Source organism: Hypanus sabinus, chromosome 8 (assembly GCF_030144855.1).
Source record: "Hypanus sabinus isolate sHypSab1 chromosome 8, sHypSab1.hap1, whole genome shotgun sequence".
Classification (NCBI taxonomy): domain Eukaryota; kingdom Metazoa; phylum Chordata; class Chondrichthyes; order Myliobatiformes; family Dasyatidae; genus Hypanus; species Hypanus sabinus.
The window spans coordinates 74,150,315-74,175,739 of NC_082713.1; the positions used below are offsets into that span (position 1 = coordinate 74,150,315).

Genomic DNA, 25,425 nt, shown 5'->3' on the forward strand with positions numbered 1-25,425 from the left:
AACATCCATCCAGTAGAATTCCTTCTCATTTCCACTTGCTGAAGGTACAGATTCTTCCCAGTCTTCTCTTCTTAATGTACACTTTTCCCTCTTCCCCCACTCTTGATTAACCTGAGTTCTTGAAACAAAACTAAACTAAATAAGCTCAATCTGTAGCCTCTACCTTTCATTGTTTAGTATCTTCTGCTGTCTAAAGCCCACTGGTTTCTGATCCTTATCTTGCCCATGTGATCAGAGCTTACTTAGATACTTTGTGTGGCTGGCACTGTGGCACTGCTATTAGAACTGCTTGCAGCAAAACGTATCCAAATTAATTTCTGACCTCAAGTGCTGTCTGTGTGGAGCTTGCATGTCCTCCCTATGACTGTGTGGGTTTCCTCCCTGTGGTCTCACTATAAATTGCCCTAGTCACGTGGGTGGTGGAACCTGGAAGGTGTTGTGGGGAGAACGTCTACAACATTGCCAAAATTTTGTAACCTTATTATAGTTATGCTCCATGTTCTATCATAACCTACACAGGGAGACAGGGAAACTAGACTAAGTGTCATTTAGGAGGTCTGAACAGAACTTTTAGGAAATTATTTGACTTGAGAAACAATAATGCTAATAAAGATGTTACAGGAAGAAAAAAAAAGTATCTCTAGATCTTCAGGCCTATTCCTCACCTGACTAGAGTCTAGGCAGGTATTGCAGTATGATCTGAGATTTACTTTTCATGTAGGATTGAAACAAGAGAGTTTGCAGGTTTTACTTGTTACACTTGTAGGTATTACATGTCTCATATTTGTATTTCTTGAAATATTGAAGGGCCCAGTGAGACAAAGTGTTAGATCTAATTAAAAAGGTTTTTGGATTGAATGGCAACCATCAAAAGCTTCATTTTTTAAGTTTTGCAATGAGGTGTTTCATTATAACAAAAAATTAAGAGGTATCAAATTGGCATTATATACTATCAAATAAATTATACACTTTTCAGTGTGATTTATGGGGGCACGGGGGTCTTGTAAACTGTTAGATCCTGGTTTCAAATCACATAATGTAAAGTTTGACAAACACCTGCCTTTTGAAAGGTGGAAACAAAGTTCAAATTTTAAATTTTAAGAAAACACAGATCCCTGATATTCTGTCTACTAACCTGAGTTTCTGACACTATCGAAACTTACCTGTTCTTCCAGGTCTTCTTCCTCTTGTTCTGCAGGTGTAAGTAGATTTGACAAAGCTTGCAGTTGGTTAACAGAAAATGAGAAATCCATTCTGGTACTGTGCTGATCTTAACGTCCCTGTTTGGAGTACAAATGCATACGAATGTGAGAAATAGGAGCGGGAGTAGACCAGGCTGCCCCTCAAATCAGCTCCACCATTCAGTAAGATTGGTTCTTGATTTCAGATCCTTCTTTCTGGTCATTCTACATAACTTTAATTTCCTTGCTGAGCAATAATCTATTGAACACTGAATAGTTTAGCCTTCTTAGCTTTTTAATGTAAAAAATTCCAAAGATTTGGAACTGACTGAAAGAAGAAATTCCTCCTAATTTCTTTTTTAAATGACAGATAACATATTCAGAAAGTAGACGTCCAGATATAGATCCCTCCAAGAAGAAAAACCCTTTCAGCATTGACCTTATATAATTCCCTCAGAGTCGTCAATAAGATTCTCAGTCTTCTAAATTCCATTGAATCTAGGCTTTAACCCTTCCCGGAACTGCTTTCACGTTGTGAACATACTTTCCTATTCAATGTACAGAATATGTATTCTGCTTTATCATATTATGATCTTTAAGTGATCTGCTATTATATCCTAAGGTTGAGCCACAGATTGGCAAGAAAAATGAAAAGACAATGAGAAGTAGAGCTGCTATATTTCATTAGGAGTACGAGGAGATTTGATACTCATTAAAAACTCTCCCAAATTTCTACAGATGTGCCGTGCAGAGCATTCTAACTAGTTGCATCACCAGTGGGTATGGAGGGGCCACTGCACAGGTTCAAAAAAAGCTGCAGAACGTGGTAAATTTAGCCAGCTCCATTATGGGCATCAGCATTGAGGCCATCTCCACAAAACAATGCCTCAAAAAGGCAACATCCAAGATTAAGGACCCCCAACACACAGCACATGCCATCGTCTCATTGATAATGTCAAGGAGGTGGTACAGGAGCTTGAAGACATATACTCATTGTTTCAAGAACTGTTTCTTCATGACCGCTATTAGATTTCTGAATGAACATTGAAACCATGTACACTGCCTCACCATTTTTGCTCTACTTACTAAATTTAAATTTATTTACAGTATATATATCTTATTATAATTTATAGTTTTTTTAAAATATGTATTGCATCGTACTGTTGGTGCAAAACGACAAATTTCATGACATAAGCCAGTGAAGTTAAACCTAACTGTGATTCTGATTATAATTCTGCTTGACAGTAACAGACACCTGGCATTAATCTTGACCTGTGTGGAATTTGCATGTTCTGTCCTGCGACCATGTGAGATTTACTCAAGGTGCTCCAGTTCCCAAAGATGTACAAGTCGGTGGGTTAAGTGGTCAATAAATTTGCCCCTAAAATGTAGGTGAATGGTAAATACTTGAAAGCTGCTAGAATGTAGGGAGAATGGGATTAATATAGGATTAGGGTAAATCGATGGCTGGTGGTTAGTGTGGAATAGATGTTTTTGCTGTATCTCTCTATAATTTGATAAATGCAAACATGTATCAACGTCACATTCCAGTCCTGATGAGAATGCAGAGATAACAGAGAAGGTGCAGAGATTTATAATGACATAAGAAATTTAAGCATATACATCTGAGGAAAGGATAGAAATGCTGAAGTGGGGATCTTTATATCTCAAGAAGATATCTGAGGATATATTTCATATGAACTGTTTTAACAGAGTAATTGCAGAGAAAATTTTTCCATATGTGGAGAGGAGTATTACTTGAGGCCAACAATATAAGATCATCATCAATAAACCAACGGGAAATTCAGAAGGAATTTGTATGCACCATAGAGTAGTGTAAACATGGATGAAAATAAAAAAATGGAGATGCTGTGAATCTAAAACAAAATTATAAAATGCTAGTCACACTCAGCAGGTCAGGCAGCATCTTTTGATGGTATGAACTCTTGGCTCTTTTATCTTTCCACCGATGCTGCCAGACCCACTGAGTGTTTCCAGCATTTTGTTTTTCAGTGAGAATGTAAAACTGTAAATTTAAGGGCAGCCTGGATGAACGTATGAGAAAGAAGATAGTGGGTTATAGAAACATAAAAAGCCTACAGGCCCTTCAGCTCACAAAGTTGTGCCGAACATGTCCCTACCTCAGAAATTACTAGGCTTACCTTTAGCCGTCTATTTTTCTAAGCTCCATGTACCTATCTAAAAGCCTCTTAAAAGACCCTATCATATCCACCTCCACCACCGTTGCTGGCAGCCCATTCCATGCAATCACCACTCTCTGAGTAAAGAACCTACCCCTGACATCTCCTCTGTACCTACTCCCCAGCACCTTAAACCTGTGCCCTGTTGTGGCAACCATTTCAGCCCTGGGAAAAAGCCTCTGACTATCCACACAACCAATGCCTCTCATCACCTTGTACACCTCTATCAGGTCACCTCTTTCACTCCAAGGAGAAAAGACTGAGTTCACTCAACCTAATCACATAAGGCATGCTCCCCAATCCAGGCAACATCCTTGTAAATCTCCTCTACACCCTTTTTATGGCTTCCACATCCTTCCTGTAGTGAGGCAACTAGAACTGAGCACAGTACTCCAAGTGGGGTCTGACCAGGATTATGTCATAGAAACAGACCAGTAAGGATAAGGTGAAGCACACGTGGAGCATAATCACTGGGACTAATTTCCTTGCTCGGTATTGTATGCAATTATATTGTCTTAATACCAAATTATTTATCTATAGTTTATACCTCAGGCACTTCAATAGATCCCGCTTCATCTGTAGCTCTTCATTTCTCCTGTTCTCCCCTGACCAATTCTACATCTCCTAATACCTCTCATCCACTTGCCCTTGCCCAAGCTCCTCCAACTTTCACCCCTCTCGTCTCCCTCACATCCCCGACCCTTCTCTCCCATCTCCCGCCGCCTCCTTCCCGGTTCACTCACCACTCTCACCTGCTCTTAACCACCACCAACTCTTGGACCATCCACTCCGGTACCCACTTCCTCCTAATCCCTGCCTCCCCTCCCTTCCCTCATCCTCACCCGCACATCGCCCTAACCCCAGGGCTCACCCTCTCCAGGTTCCTGATTCGTCTCCAGGCTCAGCGCAGTCTCCATGACAACAGTACACAAGCGAAGAGGGAAAGGATGTTGACAGACAGTTGAAGCAACCAATCGCTTATTGGAATCTCGACGGCTTTGACCAATAGTGAGCACCTCTATCTGCGATATTTCATAGTCTGGGCTGTGCCGCCCACGCCGAAAATAACCATGCCTTCCGCTGGTTCGAGAGGAATATTAACATTCGTTGTAATTATAATCATGAAATTCCTCAAATGTTGCATTCCACGACATTTAAAATGACCTGAAATGCATACGGGCGCTCATCGGGGCTGCCCTCTGGGACTTTGCGTCGCGCGCTGACGCATGGTAGTAGGACCCGGATGGAAGGAGGCGAACAGAAGCTCGAGGTGAATAGAGGGAGCGGGAGAGGGAGCGCCTCGGGAGGAGGAAGAGGGAGCGCCACGCTGGAGGGGACTGAGTCCCTGGTCTTCCTGGGGTGTGGGGGGTAGTTGCTGGAGAAATGAGGCCTTGGTTCGGTAGGACGAGCGAAGGAGGGGGAGGGGAGGCCTGATCCAGATCTGGGGTTGATGCGAAGGAGCTATCCGGTCTCTGGGACCTTTGATGTGGGGTGGTGAATCGATGTTTAGAACGATTTCCCAGTCCAGTCTGTCGATCCTGACGTTAAATATGTATAGACGGTGTCCCTGGGGTAGATCTAAATACAGAACTGGTTCTTCAGGCATCATTTTACCTTTAATCTACTGTACATATTCCGATCAGTGCTGCCCACGCATTATGGGGAAATTTGACAGTGGCACATTAACCTGCACACCATTGAGATGTGGAAGGAAATCCATGTCAAAATCGGGAGAATGTGCCGACTTCAAACATTCAGCACCAGAAATCAGGATGTACACAGGCTGTAGGGATGGTGATTCAGCAGTTCAGTGAACTATTGTCGTGAAATAATCCGCTAATGATAAGGTACTTCAAACAATTATTTTTTTCTTCAAACAGTCATATACTGTGTCCTGTGCTCCCAGTGTGGTCTCCTGTATATTGATGAGACCTGACATAGATTGGGAGACCACTTTACTGAGCACCTATCCTCTATCTGCCAGAAAAAGGGGGATCTCTCAGTGGCCACGCATTTCAATTCTACTTCCCATTCTGATATGTCAGTATGTGGCTTCCTCTACTGCTGCAACGAGACCACACTCATTGGAGGAGCAGCACCTTATACAACTGCGGTAGCCTCCAACCTGATGACATGAACGTCGATTTCTCGAACTTCTGTTAATGCCCACCCCTTCACCCTCACCATTTCCCTCTGTCACCTTATCTCCTTACCTGCCCATCACCTCCCACTGGTGCTCCTTGACCTTTCCTTTTTTTCATGGTCTTCTACCCTCTCCTATTAGATCCCCCCTTCTCCAGCCCTTTACCTTCTTTACCAATCAACTTCCCAGCTCTTTACTTTTATTTCCTCCCCTTCTCCCAGTTTCACCTATCACCTGCCACCTTGTACTTCCACCTCCCCTCCTCCCACCTCCTTGTTCTGACTTCTCATCTTTTTCAGTCCTGATGAAGGGTCTCTGACCAAAACATCAGCTGTTTACTCTTTTCCATAGATGCTGCCTTGCCTACTGAGTTCCTCCAGCATTTTGTGTGTTTTGCTTGTCTCTCCAGCATCTGCAGATTTTCCCGTTTGAATTATTTTTTCTCTCTTGTTATTTCATATTCCCACCAAAAATGATTCTGAATCTTCATGTCTAAGCCAAGATTGTTTAAAATTAATATATTAAACTCATGTTTTTCCTCTTTTCACATTTGGATCTCTTTCCAAGTAGATCAGATTGTTTAGTCACTGGCAACCACTTCATAAAGTAATATAATAAACATATTCTTTGGCCCACTGAGACAGCATGTGGCCATCAACCACCTATTTATACTAATCCCAATTTTAGTCTTGCATTTCCCATCAGGCCCCTCCAGAGTCTCCACTCACCCAAACAGTAGGGCAATTTCTAGTCACTGATTAGTCTGCACATCTTTGGAGGAAGCTAGAGCACCCAGAAAAAATGTCAACTAGGCACAGGAAAAGCATGCAAATTCTACATAGACTGCACCCATGGTTACTGTTTAACCAGAGTTGTGAGGCAGCAAGTCAGCAAGCTGTGACTGTCAGTTCGGAACTAGAGGCGAGGAAGTGGGGGCAATGCCGAACCCAGTGTGGATCACGAATTGTGAAGTGCGTATCAGGATGAGATGCATTGTAGAGGAAAGAGAGGCTGGCTTTGGTTGGAAAGAAACAGTGGTTTTTGTTGTTGGGGCTTGTGGAGAACATCTGAGATTTGGCTCGTGAGCACTGTACTATCTGTTCTCTTGTTTCAAAAGTGCAAAGAAGGAAACTTATCTGATCTGGATTTCATTGCTTTATCTGTCTATTCCTTCAGGTTTCAAAATGACCTTTAATTTCACAAACCCATCTGGAGGCTTCTCATTTGCAACACAGAAGACTACTGCAGGTGGCACAGGTGGATTTTCCTTTGGCACCAATGCTGGAGGTTCTCAAGGCAGCTTTGGCTTTTCAACAGCTCAGCAGTCAGCAGCCACGGTGGCTGCCACCACCTCGGCCCCAAATGCCAGTATGTTCTCATTCGCTACGCCAAATGTAGCGGCAACTTCATCCACTGGTTTTAGCTTTCCAGCACAACCAGCAACAACCACCACAGGTGGAAACTTCTTACTCGGGTATGTTACACTATTGGACACTGCATCAATCTTCAAGAATCAGAATTGCTGAAAGAACTCAATCGTTCAGGCAGCATCTTTGGAAAGGGAAACTAGTCAATGTTTGGGGTCAGGAACCCTTTCTCAGAACTGGGGGAGAGTAGAAGAGTGTCAGTTTTGAAAGCAGAGTGGGAGGAGGGTTATTATTGTGATATGATGGGAGAATAATTCATTGTTCACTTTAGAAGATTGCAATGTGCCTAGACCAAAAATAAGATCTTATTCCTCTAGTTTGCATTGAGCCTCACTGTGGCTGTGGAAGAGGCTACAAGCAGACAGGTCAGAGTGGGATTGGGAATTTCAGCATAGAGGAGACCATGTTGTGAACATTGAATGCAGTACAGTAGATTGAGAGGAGTACAGAAGAATTACTTTCACCTGGAATGATATCTTTGGGCTCCTAAATGATGGAAAGAAAAACGGTGTTGCATTACCTCTGGTTACAAGGGAAGGAGCCATGGGATGAATTGCCTTCCTCATGGTCAGCCCTCGCGTTTCAGGAACCTTCATCATGTTGTTTGTCAAGCATTTCAATCCTTTCCCGAGTTCTGCTTTAAAATAGAACCCTCCCCCCTTACAACTCTTCCCCAAATTCTGAAGAAGCGTTCCTGATCTGGACTGGTATCTCATTCCACAGACGCTACTTAACCGACTGCATTTTTCCAGTGTTTTCTGTTTTAATTGCATGATTTGAGCACCTGTAGTTGTACTCATTTTGAGTATACTCTGGTCTCTCATATATGCCACTAGTGGGAAATAGAGTCAGATAAGGGTGTTGTGGATACAGAGATAGCTTGGGCATAGATTGAATTCAGGGAGATGGAGCAGGAGGGGTTGAATGTGGGGGAACAAGATGGATTGTTTGGCTGATGATATCTTGAAAGGGTTGTGCCACTCAGCTCATATACTGTTACTGCATTGATTTTGTAATAGATCTGGCAGAGTGTGACAGACAGACATACTTTATTGATCCTGAGGGAAATTGGGTTTCGTTACAGCTGCACCAACCAAGAATAGTGAAGAAATATAGCAATAGAAAATCATAAATAATTAAATAATAATAAGTTAGTCATGCCAAGTGGAAGTAAGCCCAGGACCAGCCTATTGGCTCAGGGTGTCTGACACTCTGAGGGAGGAGTTGTAAAGTTTGATGGCCACTGGCAGGAATGAATCTCGATGGAATGAGTCTCTGGCTGAATGTACTCTTATGCCTAACCAGTACATTATGGAGTGGATGGGAGTCATTGTCCAAGATGGCATGCAACTTGGACAGCATCCTCTTTTCAGACACCACCAACAGAGAGTCCAGTTCCATTCCCACAACATCACTGGCCTTCCGAATGAGTTTTGTTGATTCTGTTGGTGTCTGCTACCCCTCAGCCTACTGCCCCAGCACACAACAGCAAACATGATAGCTTGGATTGGTCCAGTTGTAATACTGCCTGGTTGTACCTGCTTAAGCTTGTCAACTGTGTGTGAATTATTAACATTTCTTGTCTGGGTCTGAAGTTCATTTTAAAGTTGCACTTTATGACTCCAGCTGATCACCTGTGCACTGAGTGCGATGCTGATTTGGGTGAGACATGGGGTAATCCTGCTCAGATTTGCAGATACACTCATACCTGGGCAATTCGACATAGCTGAGACTTCTGTGCAGAGGAAATGATCTCATGGTACTTTTCAAAGAGCAACATTGTTTTCATCAACGTGCTGGTCATTATTTATCCCTTGGATGCTAACACCATTTAAATTTTGATAGCCATCAGATTTCTGCCGTAGATCGATGCTCTCATTTCCTATATTACAACAGTTTGTTGAGTGAGGTCCTTTGGAAACTTATGTGGTCATGTGAAGTAAACATGCAAATCTTCCTTCTCATCCAAACTTGTGTTTTCTCCACAGAATGAATAAAACCAATTTATCATTTGGCATTGCAACAACCCAACCAGCCTCTGGCTTCTTTGGTTGCACACCATCCACAAGTGCTGCAGTTGCAGCCACCTCTACCGGCACTGCCACCACCTCTGCCTTCTCACTATCCTCCGGACCGGCTACCCAGACCTTGGCTCCAACTGGCTTCAATTTTGGCAACGCCTCAGCTCAGCCAGCTACCGTGGGATTTGGTGCTGTTGCTTGCTCCACAGCCACAGCCCAGACAACAGCTTCCACTGGATTTGGATTTACCACTACTCCAGTGGCTTCAACCCAGACAACCACAGCAGGGGGATTTGGCTTTGCAACCAACACAACACCAGCAATTGGTGGGTTCAGGTTTGGAACTCCAGCAAGTACTACAGCAGCCCCTAAGCCAGCAGCACCAGGCTCTCTTGGAGCACCTACAACAGGTGGGTTTTATTTCAGTATGCGTACTCCTGGCAGTGTACATGAGTCCTCATCAAAAAGACAATCAGAGCTTGCAGTGGGATCTGTACCAACTAGAAAAATGGGCTGCAAAATGGCAGATGGAATTTAATGCGGACAAGTGCGAGGTGTTGTGCTTCGACCAGGGTGGGTCTTAAACTGTGAACGATAGGGCACTGAGAAGTCCTATAGAGCAAAGGGATCTGAGAATATAGGTCAATAATTCATTGAAACTGGCGTCACAGGTAGATTGGGTCATAAAGAAATGTTTTGGCACATTGGCCTTCATAAATCAAAGTATTGAGTACAGGATATGAGATGTTATGTTGAATTTGATGACGTTGATGTGGCCTAATTTGGAGTATTGTGTAAAGATTTAGTCTCCTATGTACAGGAAAGATGCAAACCAGGTAGAAAGAGTACAGGGAAAATTTACAAAGATGTGGCTGGGAATGGATGAACTCAGTTATAGGGAAAGATTGGATGGCGGTGCGACGCAGTTTGCAGCGGCCTCTCCGGAGTTGATATCTGTTATTTGTTAAGCGGGGTGCCATGCACAATCCTAATCTGATGAAAAATGGATGTGGGAGCACGGAGGAACATCTGGAAATCTGCAGGAAGGCCTACTTCGTTGCTGCTGCTGTTGTGAGGTTCGGGTCTCTGCTGAGAAAAACAGGCCCCCAGTCCTCGGGGTTGCGTTGGCGGGGGCATCATAGTGCGCTCAGCAAAGGATGGCGCTCAGAGATGCTGTGCCGGAAGTGGTGGTCGGGGGCTCAGAAGTTCAATGGACTTGGAGTCCGATGCGGTCGGGGCGCTTTCACTGTGTGCTGCATCTGCGAGGCTGGGTCCGACGGAGCTTTCATTGTGTGCTGCGTCTGCGAGGCTGGGTCCGGCAGCGCCTTTGAAGTCTATAGCGGGAGTATTCCCTTCTGCCGCCTGTGTGGGATGACGAGTCTGTCGGGACCCTGAGAACTTGTGGAAACTGTGTGGTGGTTTCTTTTGAATTTATAGTCTTTTAACAGCTTTGGGCTATTTTTACTGTGCCCATGGTCTGTTTTTTGTCAATTATGGTATTGTCTGTTGTAACTATATGTTAATTACATCTATATGTAATTATGTGGTTTTTGTGTAGGTCTTGTAGTCTTAGTTTTTGGTTTGTTGGGTGGTAGAGTTGGTCTCCTGACTTGGTGTGTCTGGGTAGTCTTGTTTTGTCTGGTGGGTTTGGAGCTCCTTTCCGGGGAATGCACTGAGATGGTAGCGCAATATTAATACGTAGCAGCCTCTCCGGACTCTGGATTTGGGGATTACCAAATGTTATGTGGATTTTCTGGTGCAATCTGTTTTGTCGTGTCCTTTTGTGATATCATTCTGGAGGAATGTTGTTTCATTTTTTAACTGCGTTGCATTTGTGGTTTCTAAATGACAATAAACTGGAACTGAACTGAATAGGTGAGGACTTTATTCCTTGGAATGCAGAAAATTGAGGGGAGATTTTATTATGGGTATACAAAATTATGAGACATATAGATAGGATAAATGTAAGCAGGCTTTTTCCGCTAAGGTTGGGTGCGACTAATACTCAATTTCATGTGTTAAGGGTGAAAGGTGAAAAGTTAAAGGAGAACATGAGAGGAAGCTCAGTGTGAGAATGTGGAATGAGCTGCCAGAGCAAATGGTGCATACAAACTCGATTTTGACATTTAAGAGAAGCTTGTATGGGTATTTTGATAGACGAGGTATGGAGGGCTATGATCTGGTGCAGGTTAATGGGACTAGGCAGTTTAAATGGGTCACAGATGGGTCGAGGGGCCTGTGTCTCTGCTGTTGTTACTATGACTCTGTGGTATGATATACCACGAGGCACTTCTAGCTGGCCTCTTCACAGTTGTTAAGGATGAATGGGGTGTGTATTGCACTGACCATCTTAAGCACTATTCAGAATCCACTGTTATTTTTCACTTTTTTTATCAACACATACCAATGCTTATTGAGCACTCATCACCTGGTTCTGCTGTGATACATATTTTATTTCCAGATTTATACCCACAATGCTGCTTTCAGTAATACATAAAGATTGGTAGTTGCACGCCTGATCACTTGACCTTCTGTCTCCTATCCCCAGCTTTGCTTTGTAAACTGACCCACCTCCACTCTTCCTTCCCCAAATGCAATTGATATGTGAAATGATGCATGGTTGGTATTTCTAATGTTTGCTTGGTCCTGTTGAAGAACAATACAGTAAGAATTGAATGTTTGATTATTTAGGAATCTATTTGCTTTAGCACTGTTAACTTTGCCCTCTCTAAGCACACCAGGTTCATGGGAAAATCATGACACTGTTGTACTGTATAATATATTTTAAAAAAACAAATATGTTCAGAAAATATCAGGAGTCCAGCATTACCACAGTCTTGAGGATGATGAATTATTGGCATTTTATTCTACATTGAAAAGCTTGTTCTTTTATGGAGGGTCATCCCATTCAGGAGATGTACACTACAATGCGGTTTTGCTGTGTAATAATTGTCACAGGCTCCCTCTGTTTTTACTTTTATCTTTCAGGTTTTTCTTTTGGTGCACCTACAGCCGTATCAAGTGCAGCCACATCAGCTTTAACTGCACAAAGTCTTCCTTTTGGTGCAAAGCCAGCAGGTGAGCAGAGTCCAATGTAGTGGTCATCTGTTGTTAAAGAGCATTTATGTGGAAAACTCACACTGCAAGAGCTACAGTGAGTTTTTGACATTTATGGGAGATAACCAGTTGTCATGGATTGAGGAAAGTCAGAAGCTCATCAATATCTTAGTATGGATATGGTTAAACTGTGACTTAGTTGGCAAACTGAAACATGTAAGTCATTAATCCAGTTACCATGGAGACTAAACGATATTGAAGATGCTGGACTGGAGCAACAAGCAATTTGTTGTCTTCAGTGGAGGAGCATCTTTGAGGATGGTGTGGTGTGGGAGGAATTGTCCAAAACCCATTGCTGCCAGATGGAAGAACTTGGGTGCACAGGAGTGTTTTTTTCATTTTAAATACCAATGTGATGGAAAGGGCTGTTTAAAGTTGCTGATTTGAGGGACCTGTGCTTGCAAGATGTTTTCCAATTGTGTTTCCCACCCTTTGACGTCATGAGCAAAATTGACAGATTAAATAAAACCCTTTGTTGCTACAAGGATGGGGAGACTTGTGAACTGAGTCGCAGAACAATAAATAGGCTTTTTGTCCCAGCACATGTGACTGTTGAGCTTATCTATACTAAGTCCATTTGCCTGCATTAAGTTTGCATCCTGCCTTTCCTTGCTTATTGGGCTGTCTTTCCAAATGCCTCTTAGAAGTTGTGTTTCTATCTGACTTTACCATCTCTTCTGGCAGCAAATTCCGTTCTGTGTAGTGGAGTACCTTTCCTCGTGCTTTCCACTTAAATCTCCCCCTTTCTCCGAAACCAACTCCATTCAAATTCCTAGACTAGTATTCAGCAGTTAGTGCGACTTCATTTGGGTGTTTGTAGTGGATACTTGGTCTAGCCCAAAATCAAATTTAACTGTGGGCCTTAGGTTTTGGCAAGTTTTAAGTGTTTCCTGACCCTCAACTGGGTCACCCCTCATCCCTGTGCCCTTGAGTCCAAATTCAGGAATATACTTTCATTTGCTTGGGTTTTAAGCAAAGGAATTTCTCCTTTACTTTTCTCTGCCTCTTTATCTCTTCCTCGAAGACACTTTTTTTAAAAGAGATAGAGTATGATAACAGGCCCTTCTGTGTTGACCAATTAACCTACTAACCCATTCATCTTTGGAAAGTGGGAGGAAGCTAGAGCACCCCGAAGAAATTCATGTGATTGTGGGAAGAACGTACAAATTCCTTATATACCTCAGTGGAATTGAATGTGGGTCCCTGTCGCTCTAATAGCATTACACTAACCACTACAGTACCATGCTATTTGAAATCTATTTTTAGTTTGCTGTTGTTTACCTGAACTAGTGACTTATTAAGTGTTCTTTTCAAATCTCATTATTGCTCTTGGGGGACACCTGGGTTATGCTGTTTTAAAACTAGATATAAACATAAGGCTGCTTTTGTTGGTAGGAAAACCCCTGTGGTGAATGATGAACTGATGGAAATCAAAATTATATCTTGATCTCAAGGTGTGGTTTAACCAGTACACATCAACGATTATTGCTTAAGTTCGTTCATTATGTGCCATGTCGCAAGACGTAAACGGCCATGATCATTCCATGACTATGATTGTTCTTGGCACATTTTTTCACAGAGGTGGTTTGCTATTACTACATTCTGGGCAGTGACTTTACAAGACGGGTGTCCCCGGCCATTATCAATATTCTTTAGAGCTTGTCTGCTTGGCGTCAGTGGTCACTTAACCAGGACTTGTGATATGCGCTGGCTGCTCCTATGGTTTACATGACTGGGGTGGCGGTGGGCTAAGCAGGTACTATACCTTACCCAGGGTGATCTGCAGGTTAGCAGAGGAAAGGAGCGTCTTGTATCTGCTTTGGTAGACACATATCTCCAGCCTGCCATCCTCACCATTTAAACCTGACATTAAATTTTGGGTAATTTTTAAATCAGGACCTGGTCACCTTACTGCAACATTTATTTCCTCCTCAACTGCTGTCTCCCATCCTAGTGATTGACTTATAATTTGCCTATCTCACATCAAAACCCACTGATATGACCAACAAAATGTACTCTCTCTTGCCTTCTAATTAACATTTTGGTATGATAACTTTCAAGAGGTCTTTCTGGTATTGATGTGCATCTTTGGTATTCTTGTAGGTTTTGCTGCTAGAGTACATTCGCAGATGCTAACTCACCATTTGGTGTAGGCGGGTTATGTGACAAAAATGCTGGAAAAACTCAGCAATTCTGAAATAACTTTGGAAATTTGAAATAGTCAATGATTGGGTCTGTGACCCTTGGTCAGGACTGGGAAAGTGAAAGGTGCAACTCGGTTTTCAGTAGGAGGGAAGATTGGGGTGGTAGTGAGTGACATGTAGAACATTCTATGATAGAATGAGCTAAATGGCTTTATGGAGGCAGAGTATTTCTATTTGCTAACCACCTTTACAGTGTGCAAAGTGAAGCTTTAATAAAGAATGCTTGTTTTTGTTTTGGTCAGGAAAGCAATCAAAATTCGATATGACTCTTGAACAGTAGTTTGTCCGAATACATTATTGTTCTTGTGTCAAGCTTTTAGGGTTCTTTTGATTATGCCCTATTTTTAGCATTTGGATTTAACTGAGTGTGGTACTACTTGCCAACGAGTTTCTTTACATAGCCTTGTCCTATCTCCATATTTCTCTTGAATTACAGAATCGAACAGCATGGAGAGAGACCATTCAGCCCTTCTTGTCCGTGTTGACCATGATGCCTGCCTACACTAATCTCAATTGTCTGCATTCAGCCTGTAACCTTATATTTATTTCTTATCAGAGTACTTGTCCAAGTACCCCTTAAACCTTGTAATTGTATCTGCCTCTATAACTTTGTTCCAGATAACCACCACCCTCAGTTTGGAAAAACTTACCCATTAGATTTCCTTTTTAAATTTCTCTTCTCTAGTTCTAGACTCCCTTGCCCTGAGAAAATTGTTCATATATCCTCTGTATGCTCCTCATAATTTTATAAACCTTCCCTTTCTAATCTCTGTTTATAAGCAAAATGCTCGATTCCATACAACATCCTGGTGAATCTCTTTGGCATAACATTATTACTATCACTGTGTTCTTATAGTGTGCTAACTCAGGCTGTACATAATACTTTAAATATTCTAATTTTCACATTATATGCAAACTAATGAATCCGGCCACCTGTAATCTTATCTAAGACATTTACATTCAGTCAGAGAAACACCCATCTACCACTTACCTCTGCCTTCTCTCACTGAGCCACTTTTGGACCCAGTTTGCCAACCAGTTTTGGATCCCTTGTGTCTTAACCTTCTTGATCGGCACACTGGACCTTGTCAAAGCCTTAGTAAAATCCAAGTAAGCCATCTCAGTGCATTTGCAGCAGTGGTTTATGTTTATGGATAATATTTCCAAGCATTATTCAACCCTTGGTATGAGTGAAACAATACCCTTGAACAGCAGTATCTTCTAGTCCAAGCTTGCCTAGTGTTCATTCTGGGAAACATTTGCCTCTGAATTTCACAAAGATTGAAAATTCTGTCCCTGTAGGTTTGACCACAGGACCTTCAACTTGTTCATCTTCAGCAGGGCCATCTCTGTTTGCTTCAGTGGTGAGCTCAGAACCTTCCACCTCTACCGTGACTAGTGGATTTACATGTGAGTCAACAATGTAATAGTGTAATAGTAACAGTGTAATACAAACAGTGTTTGTAATAGTAGCAATTACAAAATCTTACATTTATAAATATTGTTCTTCAGTTGTTTACCTGGGCGAAAATACTGATTTATTTTAGTAATCTGTAGTCAGTAAGTCTTGATCTTTTGCTTATCTTGTTTCATGACCCTGGAGGCTGGGTGCATCAAATTACTCTTTTCCAAGGTTGCGCTCAGAGCAGAGCACATTTTGAATTCTCTTGAATAGTTTGTGACCTGAAAATTGGGCTTTACACACTTCCGTTTTGTTTCTGCTGTCTTTTTTGTCTCATGACCATCTGGGGAAGACTTAATTTTGGGGTTATATACTGCATAAGTACTTTAATAATAAATATACTTTGAACAATGAGCTTACAAATGGTCATTCTGCAGAATGACTTGACACTTGATTTGGTTCCAGTAATGGAGAGACTGCAAATACATGCAGGCCCTGACATTTTTTAAGGGATTTGAGATACAGTGCAGATTTATTTTCACTTGTATAAATGTGTTTGGAATCCTGGTTGCTGCATAAGATTCATTAGGCCTTTCTTTGTGCTTAGTGATACTCAGATTCCAGTTTCGTTAGCACATATTTACCTGAGACAGATACTTAGTCCATAGTCCAAGGGGGTTAACACAAAAGTGAGATAATGACTTCTCTATATAATTATTTGCATGGAGTTGTTTTGAGGGCTAATGGGACATTGCTGAATATAGCATCTTCATTAGGTTTTTCCTTGTATACTTCAGTAATGAACATCCCTATTAGGTGATATTCGCTTACAGTCTAGAGAAGTCCTTACTCTTTATTTAAATTGTGATGTATCTATTCTGGGATTGTTGGATGTTTACCTTAACTGGACTACCACACAAAACTTGGTCAAAAGCCATGCTTAAGTCTGTTAAAATCATGTTTACTACCCTGTCTTCATCAATTTTCTTAGTTACTTCCTCAAAAAAAATCTTAATTAGATTTGAAACAGTATGCACAAAGCCACGATTTTCCAAGCAAACATTAATTCTGTCCTTTAGAAATTTTCCCAATAATTATTGAACACTGTTATTAATACTTTTGATGTAAGGTGGTTAGAGTCTGGGGCATGCCATTTGTAAAGGTGGTGGAGGCATTTAAGAAACACCATGACAAATAATTGAATCTCCAATGCACAGAAGGCTAGTAATGCAGAGAAATAGGATTACCGTAGCTGGGTACAATGTATATGATGAAGGGTCTCGGCCCGAAATGTTGGCTACTCTTTTCTCACGGATGCTGCCTGACCTGGGTTCTTCCAGCGTTGTATATGTATATGACAGATGCTGCTTAACATGCTGAGTATTTTCAGCATTCTGTTTTAAGATGAAGCTGACAGATAGTGTATAGCCCATTTTACACCCTGCATGATAATAGTAATTAAGTAAACTAGCTGCAGGTTCATAACAATGAGAACTGAAATTTGTTGTGAATCTATACATCTTCAGCTTCTGTATCAACCCAGTACTTCTTCCTAACCCATTTCTATATGTATTTAGTGACCAGCAATGCTACTTCAGTTCCAGCTGCCTCGACATCTTCTACTCCATTTGGGTTTAAGCCAACAGGTACAGCCTTGCCTCTGACTACAGCTACAACCTTGGGTATGTACAGATACTGTTAATGTATGTATGTTTGCAAACTACTCCTTCTGTAGTGTATTGTTCAAAGACAGGCTGGCTCATGGCTCATTTTTTTCATCATTTGCCAGATTTTGTACATTCAGTTTCTTTTCAGACTTCGCTGGTTTGGTGTTGCATCTGGTGGTTCCATTGCCTCTTAGGACCGGACACTTGGGTTTGAACCTAACCTCTGATGTAGTCTATGTTGAGAATGCACATTCACTCTGTGACCATGTTGATTTCCTCTTAAATCCCAAGATGTGTGGTCTGGTATATTAATCAGCCACTATGAATTATTGTTCCTAGTGTGTGGGGTGAGCAGTAGGAATTGGATAGGGAATGGGGAAGTTAATATGGGATGGAAGACTAAAGGGTGATTTGTGCAGGGTTTGGTGTGAATGGGCATTGGGTGGTCAGTGCCAACTTGGTGGATCAAAGGCCCTGTTTCCATGCTTTGTCTGTGATCCTCTAATTTGAGATGATTAAAGTCCAGTCAAAATATTTACTTATTTATTGAGGTACTGCGCAGAATAGGCCTTTCCAGCCCAGTAATACCCCAATCTAACCCTAGCCTAATCACAGGACAATTTACAGTGATCAATTAACCTATTGGTCTTTGGACTGTGAGAGAAACCTGGAGCACCCAGAGGAAACCCACGTGGTCACGGTGACAACGTGCAAACTCTTTGCAGACGGAATTGGGAATTGAACTTGGGTCACAGGTACTGTGAAGTTTTGTGCTAACCACTACGCCACCGTGCACTATAAATACTGTGGGTTAATCTGCCACTCTAGGAACTGGGCATCTAGAGGATCAGATAAGGTAGTCAAGTGCATTAAGGAAACTGATATCCACTGCAGCCTCAGAATGCACACTATTGTCATCAACTTTAATAAGCACACTAAGTGACTTTTATTCAGTGTAGTTGTTCTGTACTCTAGCATTCTTGCTGAGATACTTGGGTGAGATTGGGCTTTCTGTCCTTGTGAATCCCTGACAGTGCTGTTCTGGGCCCTCTTCACTGCCTCTGGAAGTCCAGGATATTTTACAGTCAATGAAATGAAACTGAAACATGGATGTTGAAATGTAGGAAACTATTTGTAGGCGTGTCAAATAATATGTACCAAGTACCCAGAGTTTCACTATCACATTCAGGTAATCTCAGTGATTGAAAAATAGAAATTAAGATGGTGAGAGTAAACTCCACTAGTCTGCAAAATAGTGCCAAGTTATTTCAGAGTAAAGTGCTTCAGCATCACTAAGAATACAGCAGTGTCTGAGCACTGTGTAGGAATGCTTTTGAACTTGGTGATGGAGTGCGACCAGATAGAAGCCCCTTGATGCATGTGGATTACTTATGATAGTTAGATTACTTCCTTTATATTTGAATATGACACGCTGATGTTTCCCCTCTACTTTTAAGAACTACACTCAGTGGCCACTTTACACCTGCTCGTTAATGCAAATATCTAATCACCCAATCATGTGGCAGCAACACAGTGCATAAAAGCATGCAGATAAGGCCAAGACATTCAGTTATTGTTCAGACCAAACGTTAGAATGGGGAAGAAATGTCTGAATGACTTTGACCATGGAATAGTGCCAGACACGGTGGCTTGAGTATCTCAGAAGCTACTGATGTTTTTATTTCATGCACTGTGTTCACTGTGTTCTCTGAAGTTTATAGAGAATGGTGTGAAATACAAAAAAAAATCCAATGAGTGGCAGTTCTGTGCTGTTACTTTGAGAGGTCAGAGGATAATGGCTAAACTGGTTCAAGCTGACAAGAAGGCGCCAGTAACTCAAATAACCACATGTTACAACAGTGATGTACAGAAGAGCATCTGCAAGTACCCTACACGTTGAACCTTGAAGTGAATGGGCTGCAGGAGCAGACCGCACTGGGTTGGTTGAAGGGTATACCTAATAAATTGATCACTGAGTGTATGTTTTGGTAATTGCTGACTAATACTCATTATGAGGTCAGATAGATTTTGTCACTTTAAAGTTGAGGGAGGTTTGAACGAGATGGTCATGAGATAGTAATGGACCTTGTATGTGGGACCTGGCATGCTTTTGGATGGTGTTGCTAAGGAGTGACCTGTATATGAGAAATGGGAGTAACCAAGAGAGATCCCAGGGCATCAGAAGTATTTAATTGGTGAAGAGAGAGACCATTGTGGATCATTCTCTGTATAACAACCTCATTGTCAAGAGTGGAACCAGGCAAGTAATGTTAAGCTAAGTAATAATGGAGAAGTGTTGGGAAGAAGATAGTGTGGTCAACAGTACTAAAGTCCCATGGACAGTTGAAGATCTGCAGATTGAATTAGCTTCCATTTCCCACAGATCGGGAATCTCAGTTGTGATTGCAAGAAGTTTAGAAATGCTGTTGTCTCTAGAACTCCATTTTATGTAGATATAAATATGTTCAGATAGAAAAGTGGAGCTCCAGGGAGGGTGAGCATTGATTTAAGAGGTGACGGCATTTAATAGACTTTAAAGAGTGTTACTGGAAGTAAATAAGTAGAACAGGCAAAACTAACATCCAGAACTTTTTTAAAATCTGTATTATCATCTTGGATCACTGGGTATGGACACAATTTTGAAATTTATTGAAAGCATGCAACCTGGAAATGTAATTTCCTACATGAAAGATGGTCACTGGCTTTAGGAGGACATCAGTTGGCAGATTCATTGGTGTTCAATATAAGAGATAATGCTTTTTGTTAAAAAATGAAGAGAAGTTGATGGGACTAGGCAGAGTAAATGGTTCAGGATGGACCAAAGGGCCTGTTTCTGTGCTGTACTTTTCTATGACTCTGTGCTCTAATATAAGCCAGTTTTTACTTTTCCAAAAGTGGTATGAACACCAAGATCTGTGGTAGTTTGCAGAAATCCTTGGAAGTGGCAACTCGAATTAAACTATAAGTTGACAAAGGTTATAGGATCTCAGTTTTTGTAATTTGTGATTTTTCTTCATGTGTTTGCAAATTGAAAGCTATTCAAGGATTTCCATTAGCTTAAGAGTTGACATGTAGGGGCTTAGAAATAAAGTTATTACCTCTGGTTGTAGGAAACCTTAAAAACAACACATGGTTAGGATTTGAAGTGCCCAGCTTGGTAGTTTCATTACAAGCTAAGGGTGGTTTTAAGTGATCAAGTATTGAGAATAAGTGTCATATGGTTAAGAAGGCATACAGTGCATTGGTATTCATCAATCGTGGGATTGAGTTTAAGAGCTGAGTTGTAATGTTGCAGCTATATAGGACCCTGGTCAGACCCCACTTGGAGTATTGTGCTCAATTCTGGTCGCCTCACTACAGGAAACCATAAGGGGTGCAGAGGAGGTTTACAAGGATGTTGCCTGGATCGGGGAGCAAGCCTTATGAGATAACCTAGAGTGAACTCAGCCTTTTCTCCTTGGAGGGACGGAGGATGAGAGGTGACCTGATGGAGGCGTATAAGGTAATGAGAGGCATTGATTGTGTGGATAGTCAGAGGCTTTTCCCCAGGGTTGAAATGGCTAGTACGAGTGGGCATAGTTTTAAGGTGCTTGGAAGTAGGTACAGAGGAAATGTCAGGGGTAAGTTTTTTTACACAGAGTGGTGAGTGTGTGAAATGGGCTGCTGGCGGCAGTGGTGGAAGCGGATACGATAGGGTCTGTTAAGAGACTCCTGGATGGCTACATACAGCTTAAGAAATATAGAGGGCTATGGGAAGAACCTAGGTAGTTCTAAGGTAGGGACATATTCGACACAGCTTTGTGGGTGGAAGGGCCTGTATTGTGCTGTAGGTTTTCTATATTTCTATGGCACTGTGATCTTGTTGGTCAGTAGAGTGTTTGCGTCATTTGGATAATGGTGTTCATTTTCAGACCATATCAAATAGAATGATTACACTATTTGATGATGCTACTATATTTTTTTTATATGGGGACCAAAACTACCTCACTTAGTGTACCTGCACCACTTCTTGTAACTTTAATATTGGAAAACACATCCATTGTCAACTCACACATTGCCTGTGCAAGAATTCTACCTTTGTCTCAAGATGGAGTATTTTAGTTGTCCTGTATTTCTTGATTATGTATGTATATACTCTTGTGATTAACACCTGGATTTTGTTTTGTAGCTTCTAGCACCCCTGCTGCTGCTGCGACAACCACTGGATTTTCATTGGGCCTGAAGACACCAGTAAGTTTCTCTATGACAGCAGGTCCATCTGGGACAACTGCAAGTGTGAGTAGTACTGCAACAGTTAGCACCACGACTTTTTGCACCACTGCAACTACCAGTGCATCCACCAGCAGTGCTGCTGTTACAACCAGGTAAGTGGAATTGCTCCTTGATATTTTTTTCCTTAGTCTATACAGGAGTTTAAAATCTGAGGGCGCTTCCAAATGTTGGAGGCTCTTGGGACACTCACTTCAATGTAAATTGAAATGGAAAAGCAAAATTTTAAAAACCTGTGTTTGTAAAGTCTGATTTATATGAACATAAAATGCTGGAACTGCTTGGCAGATTAGATGGCATCTGTGGACGGGGAAACAGGATTAATACTCTTCAGAATCTTTTGAAGAAAAATGTGAGGGGGAACAAAATCAAATGTAATATTTCTGCCATATGTTGTTTTGTGGCAACAGTTCTTTGGAATACATAATAGCAGCTATAAATTACAATAAGAAGTATATATTAAAACTCTTAAATTTGTCCAAAAAGGTTTTAAAGGTTTAAGAGTTTTACTGGGACAAATTATTGGAACACAACTTCCACATAATCCAACATTATTTTTATTAGGTGATATTGAAGGGATAAAACCGAAACCCAAATTGAATAAGTATCAGAAAGAATTCATAAAAATTGCATTGGCAGTAGCCAAAAAGGCTATTGCAGTTACTTGGAAATCGGATTCATACTTCAGTATAGATCGTTGGAAGAATGAAATTTCCAGCTGTAATCCACTTGAAAAAATTACTTATAATTTAAGAGATAAATATGAAACATTTCTGAAAATTTGGTGCCCTTATTTACAAAAGACAGGATTAAGTATATAGGTGCTCCGAAGATAAAATAATTGGTTATTTGGGGAAATAAATAAATATATATACTAAAGTTATTATGAACTCCGTGGAGCATGTGGGGACCTTCCGATATCCAGGCATTCCTTCTTTCTTTCTTTCTTTTTCTCTCCTTCTATAGGAATATGTTGGGGGGGAGGGGGGAAGGGTTGATAACTTTTATTTTCTTCTGTAATCATTTGAAAACTTGATTTAAAAAAAAAGTATATATTAAAACAATTAAATTAGTAGTGCAAAAAAGAGAGGAAAAATAGTGAGGTAGTTCACATGGATTCATTGTCCATTCGGAAATCTGATGGCGGAGGAGAAGTTGTTCCTGAATCATTTAGTGTGGAATTGTGAGTAAGGACTTTTCCAGGTCCCACAAAAACACAGGTTGACATAGCTACACATTTGATTTGGAGGGAGTGAATTGGATTAAAGAAGTTGTTCATCAAGTGAACAAGTACATTGATATGGGGTATGGTGCAGGAAAGAATAAAGGGCTCTTATACCATTCTGGTATAGGATGGAGATGTCCAGAAATTGCCCATCTCTGATGAGTATAAGCAAGTTGGGGCCTAGAAACTGCAGAAGGTATTATAGTCTAAATGGGATGATCAAACAAGGGAAGAAAGAATACAATCAAATATGAGTTTTTTTGGGATGAGAACAAACTGGAATAAATCTACTAGGGCTTCTTGTCGATTGGTCAGGTGGTAGAAGCAGGTCCTGTGAGCTTGGGAGATCAAGGCTGGAGGTTGTAGGTGAAGGTCTTCAGGGTTAAATGATCACTGCCTGAGGGACAGTGATCTGATGTTCATTTGTGATGCATTGGTCCAGTGTTGGATATCAGGTAATTTCAGAGAGCTGGCTTTCAGCCTTTGATACCAATCTGTTCAACAAATAACAACGCTATCTGATGAATGGCAATGCTGCCGTTGGTACTTGATGAGGGGAGTGCTGCGTGACTGGTATGAGGTTGACTTATGGAAGTTTTGCCCGAGCTGTCAATTTATGTGCCTTGTTCCTTGTGTTCGCAGTGCCTCTCCAGTTATGTCGTATGCTCAGCTGGAAAGTCTGATCAACAAGTGGAGTGTGGAGCTGGAGGAACAGGAGAAACAATTCCTACACCAGGCCACACAAGTCAATGCTTGGGATCGAATGCTGATTGAAAATGGAGAAAAGGTGAGCAATGTGCAGTCTATCCAGTTGCACAAAGTAGAATTTGTATTAGTGGATCAGGAAACATCCTGGTAAATCTGCTCTCCAGCACAGTCACATCCTTCCTAAAATGTTGTGATAAGAACTGCACAATACTCCAGATGTAACCAAACAAATGTTTTATAAAGCTGTAACATGATGTCCCATCTCTCATATTCTGTGCCTCAGCTGATAAAGACAAATATCTGGCCTTTTTCACTACCACATCCAATTGTGCTGCCTCGTCATCTTCCATCCCCAATGTCACAATTCCTTAAATGATTTATGGATTTGGAGCTTTTGCAAGTAACAGTAGTTAATGAATAGAAACTACCATGATTATTCTGCAATAGCAGTGTGCCTTCCATCTTTTTAGATTTTCAAAAGGCATTTGACAAGGTGCTGCATGGGAGGCTGATGTATAAATTAAGAGCCTGAGGCATTGGAGGAACTGTGATTAGATTGAGAACTGACAGACTAGATGCTGTATTATCTAAATGAGTAGATACTGTAAATGCATAAAGTTCAGAGGGTTTAAGTTCTCAAGTGCATGAATCATAAGCCATTAACTGGCAGGTCCAAAAAGTGCTTACGTCAAAAGACATTTTGGTCTTTATTGCAAAGGGGTTGGAGTTTAAGATTAAAGAGGCTTTGTTACCATTCTTAAAGATGTTGGTGAGGACACATCAGACTCCAGTTTAATATCACTGTCATATATTGTGAAATTTGTTGTCTTTGCATCAGCTGTACAATGCAATACATAGCAATAAAGAAAAAAAACTGAATGACAATAAGCGTGTTTATAAACTATATATATAATATAGTTAAATAGGTAGTGCAAAAATAGAAACAAGAAGATGGTGAGGTATTGTTCATTGATTCAATGTCCATTCAGAAATCGGATGACGGGGGAAGAAGCTTTTCCTGAATTGATGAGCATCATTCCTTGAATATGTCTTGGATATGACAGAGGCTAGTGCTCATTTTGGAGCTGACTAAGTTTACAACTCTCTACAGCTTATTTCAATCCTGTGCAGTTACTGACCCCCAACCACCAGTATCAGACGGTGATGCAACCAGTTAGAATACTCTCCACAGTACATCTACAGAAACTTGTGAGTGTTGTTGATGACGTACCAAATCTCCTCAGACTCCTAGTGAAATATAGTCGCTGGCTTTGCCTTCTTTGTAGCTGCATCAATATGTAGGGTCCAGGTTAGAACCTCAGAGGTAGTGACATTGTGTGTGTTCCCTTGTCTTACCCTTTCTGAAGTCCAGAATCATTACTTTGATTTTACTGACGTTGACTGCAAGGTTGTTGCAGTGATACCACTGAACTAGCTGATGTATCTCACTCCTGTATGTCCTGTCATCACTATATGAAATTCTGTCAGCAATAGTTGTATCGTCAGCAAATTTATAGATGGCATCTGTAATACTGTGTCCAGTTTTGGTCTCCTGTCAGCAAAGAAATATAGTAATATTGGACACAGTCCAAAGAAGATTCATCAGGCTAATTCATGGGATGAGAGGGTTGTCCTATCAAGATAGGCTAAACAGTTTGGGCCAGTTTTCTTTGCAACATAGAAGAATGAGTGTTGAACGTACCTAACTATAAAAGACCTTAAAAGGGCTTGACAAAAACTGGATATCAAAAAGTTTTCACTAGTGGGAGAGTCATGAATAATAGGCCAGTTGTGTAAAACTGAGTGGATAAAAGTTTCCTCTTTGGTGAATCTCTGCCACTGAGGGTGGTAGAGGCCAGA

At 41.3% G+C, this 25,425-nt stretch overlaps 2 protein-coding genes across 6 annotated transcripts in view; one reads left to right on the top strand and one right to left on the bottom strand.

Moving 5' to 3' along the window:
- dnaaf6 (dynein axonemal assembly factor 6) overlaps positions 1-4,385 on the bottom strand; it is an 80,255-nt gene extending 75,870 nt beyond the window's left edge. For 2 of the 4 annotated variants that reach the window (XM_059977354.1, XM_059977350.1), the window contains exons 1-2: positions 4,254-4,385; positions 1,164-1,280 (exon numbers count right to left, since the gene is read on the bottom strand). In XM_059977354.1, the coding sequence (XP_059833337.1) occupies positions 1,164-1,253 (90 nt within the window). In that variant the 5' untranslated portion in view covers positions 1,254-1,280; positions 4,254-4,385. The other 2 variants (XM_059977353.1, XM_059977351.1) reach the window with 2 other exon arrangements.
- Positions 4,386-4,519: 134 nt separating this feature from the next.
- LOC132398225 (nuclear pore glycoprotein p62-like) overlaps positions 4,520-25,425 on the top strand; it is a 31,011-nt gene continuing 10,105 nt past the window's right edge. The window contains exons 1-8 of one of the 2 annotated variants that reach the window (XM_059977348.1): positions 4,520-4,652; positions 6,702-6,999; positions 8,941-9,383; positions 11,962-12,051; positions 15,597-15,704; positions 17,274-17,378; positions 21,532-21,727; positions 23,500-23,644. In XM_059977348.1, coding sequence (XP_059833331.1) covers positions 6,710-6,999; positions 8,941-9,383; positions 11,962-12,051; positions 15,597-15,704; positions 17,274-17,378; positions 21,532-21,727; positions 23,500-23,644 — 1,377 coding nt within the window. In that variant the 5' untranslated portion in view covers positions 4,520-4,652; positions 6,702-6,709. The remainder of the gene's footprint in view (positions 4,653-6,701; positions 7,000-8,940; positions 9,384-11,961; positions 12,052-15,596; positions 15,705-17,273; positions 17,379-21,531; positions 21,728-23,499; positions 23,645-25,425) is intronic. The other variant, XM_059977349.1, reaches the window with a different exon arrangement.